At 51.5% G+C, this 9,333-nt stretch overlaps 1 protein-coding gene across 1 annotated transcript; it reads left to right on the top strand.

The window, feature by feature from the left end:
- Nucleotides 1-863: 863 nt before the first annotated feature.
- Nucleotides 864-5,568, top strand: SC5D (sterol-C5-desaturase). Its single transcript, XM_059488486.1, has 5 exons — nucleotides 864-1,009; nucleotides 1,570-1,787; nucleotides 2,639-2,771; nucleotides 3,264-3,364; nucleotides 4,354-5,568. Exons 2-5 carry the CDS (start codon nucleotides 1,578-1,580, stop codon nucleotides 4,816-4,818), a joined length of 909 nt encoding a protein of 302 aa, XP_059344469.1. The 5' UTR covers nucleotides 864-1,009; nucleotides 1,570-1,577; the 3' UTR covers nucleotides 4,819-5,568.
- Nucleotides 5,569-9,333: the final 3,765 nt, after the last annotated feature.

Raw genomic sequence — 9,333 nt, 5'->3', positions numbered from 1 at the left:
CTTCCCTCCTTCATCTTTCCATATCAATATCCTGCATTTGTTACAGATGGATAAAAATGTGTATCAAACATGGAATTTTTTGGAGTTTCAGATATATCTATAGCTATCTATATAATCTATATCTACCTGTATCATCTATATCTGTGGCTATATAGATATACACACTTTTATATATATATATATATATATATAGATAGATAGATATAAATATCTACATATCTATTTTTATATATTTTTTATATTTCTATATAGATATCTATATAGAAATATCTATATATATATATTTATATATAGATAGATATAGATAGATTAGATATAGATATCTAGATATCTATTTATATATATATTTCTATATTTCTATATAGATATCTATATATTTATATATATAGATATTTATATATAGATTAATATAGATTAGATATAGATAGATAGATGATATAGATATCTAGATATGTATTTATATATATATCTATATCTCTATATACCTCTATATATCTCTATTTCTATATTTTTATATATATCTATATATTTATATGTTTACATATATAGATATATAGATATACCTATAAATATAAATCTATATATCTATATATATATATATGCAGATAGCCATATACACATATATTTATCTATATGCACACAAATATTTCCCATATATATTTGGGAAATATATATATATATATATATAATGTTCACGACCGAGGGGACAGCAGGGAAGGAGCTCGGAGCAGGCAGAATTCCCGAAAATTCCCTAACATTCCCCAAAATTCCATCTCCGGCAGCGCTCCGCACGCCCCGCCCAAACCACGCCCCATCCCGACCACGCCCAGCACCAGGCCACGCCCATGGCCCCGCCCCAGCCAATGGTTACGCCCCCAGCCCATGACTCCGCCTCTTTCTGCGCACTGACGTCACCACCCTGGTGGCGCGAGCCCTTCCTCCGGTGACGTCACGTGGCGCTACCGTGTGGCCCCGCCCCCGCCCCGCACCACCGTGGGACCTGTGGCAGGTAACGGGATGGGGGGACCGGGAATGGGGATCGGGGTACCGGGATGGGAGACTGGGGTACCGACATGGGGGGCTTGGGTACCGGGATGGGGGTACCGGGGTGGGGGCACCGCCGGCAGCGCCCCCGCGCTCCCCGCGCGTCCCTCCCCGCCGCTGCCGGGCCGCCTGCGGCTCCCGGACACGGTGACGCCCCCCTGGCCGCCCACCCTGCCCGGGGAATCGCCCCGCAGGGCACGGAACGGAGCCCCCTGAGCTGCACCAAAAGGGGTTTCGCAGCCCAGCTGTCACCCGTCCCGCTGCCACCCACAGCCCGCTGTCCCCTGCCACAAGTGTCCCCTCCGCAGCTCAGCGCACAGAATCAGGCGCGTCCCCCACTCCTGCGTCTGCCCCGCTTCACACCCACGCCCTGCGCGTTCCAGATCCGCTCCCCATTCCCGGCCGAGGCCATCCAGCCAGCCAGACAGCATGCCAGCCCTACCAACCCCTGCCCACATCCTGGCGGGCACCGATATCCCGTGCTGGGCAGGGACAGCTCGGTCACAGCGAGTCCTTTTCCCGCAGGAGCCACCATGGATCTGGTGCTGGAAGCCGCGGACCGGCACCTCCTGACGCCCTACGTGTACCCGGCGGGGTGGCCCGAGGCCGAGCCGTGCCGGCAGCTCCTCAGCCTCTTCGTCATCACCAACCTGGGCGCCCTCGCCCTCTACCTGCTCTTCGGCACCCTCAGCTACTACTTCATCTTCGACCACGAGCTCAAGAAACATCCCCAGTTCCTGGAGGTGGGTGCTCCTTGCTGGCTGCTCACCGTGTTCACAGGGCTCTGAGGGTGAGGGAGGCTCACTGGGATTGGCCATTAATTAGAAACAACCACACGAGACCAATCACAGATGCACCTGTTGCATTCCACAGCAGCAGGTAATCAATGTTTGCATTTTGTTCCTGAGGCCTTTCAGCTTCTCAGGAGGAAAAATCCTAAGAAAAAGATTTTTCATAAAAGATGTCTGTGACACTCGCCCAGGCCCTGCGTGGCACTGTCCCCCTTGCCATCCCCTCGGCCATCCAAATGTCACCTGCCAGTGGTGTGGCACGGGCTGTCCCTGCTGTCACATCCACCCCTCTCTGCCTCATCCCAGTGCCACATCCCACTGACCCCAACACCCAGCTCGAGCACAGCTGTCCCCATAAAAGCAGCACCCTGTGTCCCACACCATGGCACAGATGCCACGACAAAGGGACGGCCAAGACCCCAGCCCTCCTGGCCTTATGAGGGGCATTGGGGCTCTCAGATGTCCCCTGTGCCCCACAGAACCAGGTGGAGATGTCCCCTGTGCCCCCTGACCCCTCTTGCCACACCCCACAGAACCAGGTGAGCTCAGAAATGTCCCTGACCCCTGATCCCTGTTGCCACACCCCACAGAGCCAGGTGGAGATGTCCCCTGTGCCCCCTGACCCTTCTTGCCACACCCCACAGAACCAGGTAGAGATACTCCCTGTGCCCCTGACCCCTCTTGCCATGCCCCACAGAGCCAGGTGAGCTGGGAAGTGTCCCCCATGCCCCTGACACTGTTGTGACACCCCCCAGAACCAGGAGATGTCCCCTGTGCCCCTGACCCTGTTGTCACACCCCCAGAACCAGGTGAGCCGGGAGATCTCCTACGCCCTGCGCTCCCTGCCCTGGATCAGTGTCCCCACCGTCGCCCTGTTCTTCGCCGAGGTGCGGGGCTACAGCAAACTCTACGACAACATCGAGGACTCCCCGTATGGTGAGTGACCTCCCTGCACCCCTGCCACACCTGGGTCACCTCCCTCAGACCCCATTTCTCCGATGGCAACCCCAGGAGATCCCCCTGGGTACCTGCTGTCCCAGCCTGTGAGCCAAAAGCCCAGGTTCTCTGTAGGAGAACACCCAGACACTTTCACTCGGGTTGTGTCCCCCTCCTTGACACACTCCACCCTCCGCAAGAGATCCTTCCTTTCCCTGGGCACGGCTCCCAGTGAAACAGCACCTGACTCACCTGCCCTGGGTCACCTCTGTGTGGCAGCCCCTGACACAATTCACCTGTGTCTCCCACCATGAGGACCATTGTGGAGACCCTCACAGCCTCCTGATGCCCACATGGCACAGCCTGAGCCTGTCACCTCAATGGGGCAGACTCTGACACGATTCACCTGTGTCTCCCACCACGAGGATCATTGTGGGGACCCTCACAGCCTCCTGATGTGCCACCTCTAACAACCCTGTCCCCCCTCTCCAGGCTGGTCTGGTGTCTTCCTCAGCATGCTGTCCTTCCTCTTCTTCACTGACATGGGCATCTACTGGATACACCGTGGTCTCCACCACAGGCTGTTCTATAAGGTATGGGACAGGACAGGGGACTCTGGACAGGAGTCCTTGTCCTTCTCGGGTGGGAATGGCTGAACAAGGCTTCACCGTGTGATGGTCATCAATACACTATTAATTAACCTTCCTCTATATTTCCTAGTATCAAAAACAATAACCAACTGTCACCATCACTCCATAACCAGCCCCAAACAAACACAGAATTAACCCCAGAACTAACCCCCCCCAAAAAAAAAACCAAACAAAAATACAAACCATGATCATAAATCATCAACCAATCACCCACCAAATTTTATATTCTTGTAGCTTATAAAAAGCATGGCACTGAAGATGTCAAGCTGAGAGCCCTTTAGGGCACATGCCCCCCTCTCATTTTGGGTGGTGGTGGCCCAAATAGCATCCCCTGGGGCCATGAATCTGGCTGGGGGACCCTCTTGTGATGGTGGTCACAGGGGTCTGAGGATGAGGGAAGAGACGAGGATCTGACTCCATGTTTCAGAAGGCTTGATTTATTATTTTATGATCTATATTATATTAAAACTGTAAGAGTAGTTTTAATACAATATATATCATAAAATAGTTTTAATATAATATATATAATAAAATAAACTAAAAAACGAAAAGAATAGAAGAAAGGATTTCATCAGAAGGCTGGCTAAGAATAGAAAAAGAAAGAATGATAACAGAGGTTGGTGGCTCGGACTCTCTGTCTGAGTCAGCTGGACTGTGATTGGCCATTAATTAGAAACAACCAACATGGGCTAATCAAAGATCTACTTGTTGCATTCCACAGCAGCAGATAATCATTGTTTACATTTTGTTTCTGAGGCCTCACAGCTTCTCAGGAGGAAAAATCCTAAGGAAAGGATTTTTCATAAGAGATGTCTGTGACAGGGCACATGTCCCCCTCTCAGTTTGGGTGGTGGTGGCCCCAACAGCATCCCTTGGGGCTGTGAATCTGGCTCTGGGGATCCACCCTGACTGACAGCCCCGTGTCCCTGCAGCGCTTCCACAAGCCCCACCACCTGTGGAAGATCGCCACGCCCTTCGCCAGCCACGCCTTCCACCCCGTGGATGGCTTCATGCAGAGCCTGCCCTACCACATCTACCCCTTCCTGTTCCCCCTGCACAAAGTCACCTACCTGGGCCTCTACATCTTCGTCAACGTCTGGACCATCTCCATCCACGACGGCGATTACCGCGTGCCGCGGCTGCTGCGGCACATCATCAACGGCTCTGCCCACCACACCGACCACCACCTGTACTTCGACTACAACTATGGGCAGTACTTCACCCTCTGGGACAAGATTGGGGGTTCCTACAAGAGCCCCACATCCTTTGAGGGCAAAGGCCCCCATGATTATTTGCGCAAGCTCCGAGAGAAAGATCCGGGAGCGTCCAACGGCATCGGGGCCTCCAAGAAAGACCTGGGAGCATCCAATGGCACCGTGGCCTCCAAGACTGAGTAGGCTTCCTCCAGGTGTGTCCTTCCTCTGGCTGGATCTTGTCCCATTCCTCACCAGCCACCCAAGACTGTTTCCCACGGACAAAGAGGCCCTGATGACGTGATCAGCGTGCGGTGATTTTTGGTGTGCGTCCGATCTGCCCCGGTCCCAAATCGGCGGCGTCCGGCCTTGCTCCAACCACAGATCTGCTCTGATTTTCCTACTGCTTCCCCTCCCAGCTCCCTTTGGGTCTCTGATGAGGTCCCTGCGCTGCTTTAGTGCTGTTCTGATGCTTTGCAAGAAGAATAACATGGCACAAATAGAACAGTAACGTGGCACAAATTAACGTGACTTGTGGCAGGGGCTTTGTTCCTCTGCTGCTCCCCTTTGTTGGTGATTCATTGTTCCCATCATGGTGTCCATCAAGACAAGCTGTATTTTGGAAAAAACCCTACCTTTTGGAGGTGGTGTGGCTTCTTCTGATGGCTCCCTTGGTGGGACTTCTTGCACTCAACCTCCTTCCTCTTGCCCGGGGATGTCCCATGGAAGCATCATGCCTGTAGGACAGAAGCAGGCTTTGAGTCTTGTGGGTGTCTCTGAGAACACTGAGGGGGAAGGGAGGAGGACCGGGCACCCAAATGTGAGGGGCAGGGGCTTCTCCTCACTCAAGGATTCGTGGTCAGCTTCCCCCCTTAAGGGCCTGTGTGTTTCCTGCTGAAATCTGGGGTGACCTTTGGGGTGACCCATGTTTAATAAATCTCAATTGCCAACTTGCCTGCTGTTTGCTCCCTTCTCCCTGACTCCTGGGGCAGCCCATTTCTGTCCTACAGCACCCATGAGGGGCTTGGCACAGAGCCGTGCTGTGCTGGCAGCAAATTTGGGCCAAAACAGCAGAAGATGGGCAAAACAGAGTGGCCAGAGCCACCACAAAACCTTAGGTGTGACCGTGTCCCTGCACAGTGACAGCTGTGCTTTCCCACGCCCTGCTCCCCCAGTTTCACCAGTCCCTGGAGCCCTTGCTGGGGATGGAGACCCCTCTGTGGGTCCTTGCTGGGGATGGAGCCCCTCTGTGGGTCCCCTGCAGTGGTGACAGCCCCTCTGTGGGTCCTTGCTGGGGATGGAGACCCTTCTGTGGGTCCCTTGCAGTGGTGACAGCCCCTCTGTGGGTCCTTGCTGCGGATGGAGGCCTCTCTGTGAGTCCTTGGGGATGGAGGCCTCTCTGTGGGTCCTTGTTGGGGATGGAGGCCTCTCTGTGGGTCCCTTGCAGTGGTGACAGCCCCTCTGTGGGTCCCTTGCAGTGGTGACAGCCCCTCTGCTCCTCGTCCATCCTCAGCTGTCCCCAAGACCGCACCACCACACCTGTGGCAACTGGAGAGCACAAGGGACACCTGCCCCATGTCCTGCCACCACAGTCACACTCTGCCTTCTCCTTTTCACCATCCCAACCTGCTCTGCCCACGTGGACAGCACCCCTGAGCCCTGTGTGCTGATTAACCCGAGGTCACGGCAGAGCCCAGATCAAACACGGTGACAACACCACAGGCCTTGGCCAGCCTGGTTCCCAGTACACTCTTGGAAAGGCCCCAGGGTTCTCGGGTTCTCAAAATCCCATCCTCCCACCTTAGCAGAGCCTGGGCACCCCATCCTGGGTGGGTGCAGTCTGGGGACCCCATCCTGGCAGCTTGGGGACAGACAGTGACCCTCACAGGGCACCACATCTTCATTCCCATACAACCAAACTCCCTCACTGACTGCCCAGAGCCACTGTGAGTCCTCCAGGGGGACATCACTCTGAGCCAAGGCCTCTAAAAGCCTCATTAGGAGGGTTTGTAACTGCATTGACCCCATAATTGAAGTCCTGGGGTGAGATTGCATCACTCTGGTGCACTCGCCCTCCCACGGCCCTGCTGCCTGGCACTGCCCCGGGGTGGACCCGCAGCTCCGGGCACGGGCACATCGTGTCCTGCCGCTCACAGATCGTGTCCTGCCGCTCACACGGCCTTGCCAAGGCTGTCGCATCCCCGCAGTGGCCTTGGGGCTCTGGAACACGGAGCAGCTCTGGCTCCGCTCCCCTGGTGCTGCTGCTGCCACAAGATGGGGATGTTGCTCACCACGGCTGCACCTGCGTGGACGCCCTTCCTCCTCCTCCTCCTCCTCCTCCTCGGTCGCTATAGATCACCAAAGAACACAAGCTCACATCGCTGTTCTCAAGAAATGGTGAAGAAAAAACCGAAAGTTTATTTTCTGACTCTAACATTTATAGTTGTCCAAAAGTGGCAGTGGATTGGAGGGTGACAGTGCCACCTCTCCAATGACACTGGACAAACCAAGAGCCCATCAAATTTCTCCTCCTTCATAAAGGAATGCAAAACAGCGCAAACCAACACGATGTGGACACACAGCTCTCTCAAGGTAAAAAAAAATTTAAATTTCTGACTCAAACATTTATAGATTTATAGATAACATTTATAGATTTCCAAAAGTGACAGTGCCACCTCTTCAATGACACTGGACAGACCAACAGCCCATCAACTTTCTCCTCCTTCATAAAGGAATGCAAAACAATGAGTCATTTACAGAAAATGTGTAAGAAAGTTTGCTACAAGAATATCAGCATCAGAAGGCTCAGAAAATCTTAAAAACCCAGGGTGACACTCCTCCAGCGTGGGGCAGGAGGGGCTCTCCTAGAGGACACACACGGGGTGTCCCTGCTCCAGTTCCATGACCCCATTCCTCACGTTTTTCCTGTCATCAGAGCCTTTTCTGCTGATTTGTCTGCAAGAGCTGCCCTGTCCCACCCCACACAGAGCATTTCCTTCCCTCCTTTCACCCCCACACGTTTGTACCACACACTGAACATCCCCCTCAGACAGCCCCCAGCACACCAAGTGTGTGTGAGAATGCAACAATTGGGTGCCTCTGACACAGCCCTGAGCCCTGCAGGGAACCCTACATCCATCATCATCCTCTGAGGAAGGCTCTGAGGCCAGTGCCATGGGTAGGGTGCAATCCTTGGTTCCCTGATTCCACTCCAGCATCAAGCAATGGCTCCTTTAAGCAGCTTTACCCTCTCAGTGAGGCTTTGTGGCAATGGCTGTTCCAGCCCCCCAAACCCTCTGGGAGCTCTAAAGCTGAGACAGGGAAAGGTCTCAAGGACGAGGGGAAGGAAAACCAGGGGGCCAGGGGCTCCTCACCTTGCTCTTGGAGTTCACAGCTTTTGCTGCTGATGAAATCCAGATGGACCTTAAAATAAACTCTGCACTGTTCCCCTCTCCCCTTTACAACAACAACAAAAAAATCCCTTGGCAAGGGAAACGTGTGTTTCCCTGCACAAAGAAAGAGCCATTCATCTGTGAGCATTTAGCAGGGCTGGGCTCACCCAGCCACTGGCTGAAGCTCCCACCCTGTGCCCACCGCAGGGGCACAGGGACCCTTCTTACACCCTGCAAAAAGTGTGAAAAATGGGCTGGAAGAGAGACAGCAAACCCCCAAACACCATTTTCCTCCATTTAGCACCTTAGCAAAGGCAGCTCCTCATTTCCTCCTATTTCTTACTCTATTCCTGTTAGTTTGAACCTGCTTTACCTTTCTCCTGCAAGAAATAAATACACTAATGATTAACCACATTAAAACCCACCACACTCATCAACACAGCAGTTAGAAAATCTCAAAATTTCAAAAAAATCTAAAATTAACAAACCAAAATTGTTACAATTCCTCATGTCCAGCTCCTTTTTGAGTCCTTCTCATCTGGCTCAGAGATGAGAAGGACTTTACCTTTCTCCTTATCCTATCTCACAACAAGAAATAAATACACTAATGATTAACCAAAATTAAAACCCACCACACTCACCAACACATCAGTTAGAAAATCTCAAAATTTTTAAAAAATCTAGAATTAACAAACCACAATCACTGCAATTCCTCATTCTAGGTCCTTTTTGGGTCCTTCTCATCTGGCCCAGAGATGAGAAGGATTTACCTTTATTCTATCTCACAACAAGAAATAAATACACTGATGATTAACCAACACTAAAACCCGCCACACTCACCAACACATCAGTTAGAAAATCTCAAAATTAAAAGAAAATCCAAAATTAACAAAGCAAAATCGCTACAGCTCCTCATCTCCAGGTTCTTTTTGAGTCCTCATCTGGCCCAGAAATAAGAAGGACATTACCTTTCTCCTAATCCTCACAACAAGAAATAAATTCACTGATGATTAACCAACACTAAAACCCACCACACTCACCAACACATCAGTTAGAAAATCTCAAAATAAAAAAAAAATCCAAAATTAACAAAGCAAAATCGCTACAGCTCCTCATTCTAGGTCCTTTTTGGGTCCTTCTTATCTGGCCCAGAGAGATACATAACACACTGATGATTAACCAACACTAAAACCCACCACACTCACCAACACATCGGTTAGAAAATCTCAAAATTTAAAAAAAAAATCTAAAATTAACAAACCAAAATCGCTACAGCTCCTCATCTCCAGGTCCTTTTTGAGTCCTTCTCATCCTGCCCAGAGAGCAG

Source organism: Ammospiza nelsoni, chromosome 24 (genome assembly GCF_027579445.1).
Source record: "Ammospiza nelsoni isolate bAmmNel1 chromosome 24, bAmmNel1.pri, whole genome shotgun sequence".
Lineage (NCBI taxonomy): Eukaryota > Metazoa > Chordata > Aves > Passeriformes > Passerellidae > Ammospiza > Ammospiza nelsoni.
This window is presented reverse-complemented; position numbering and strand designations above follow the sequence as displayed.

Coding starts and splice junctions, on each gene's coding strand:
- SC5D (XM_059488486.1), top strand. CDS start 1,578: ATGGATCTGGTGCTGGAAGCCGCGGACCGGCACCTCCTGACGCCCTAC. Junction 1,788..2,638: donor AACATCCCCAGTTCCTGGAG/GTGGGTGCTCCT, acceptor TCACACCCCCAG/AACCAGGTGAGCCGGGAGAT. Junction 3,365..4,353: donor ACCACAGGCTGTTCTATAAG/GTATGGGACAGG, acceptor GTGTCCCTGCAG/CGCTTCCACAAGCCCCACCA.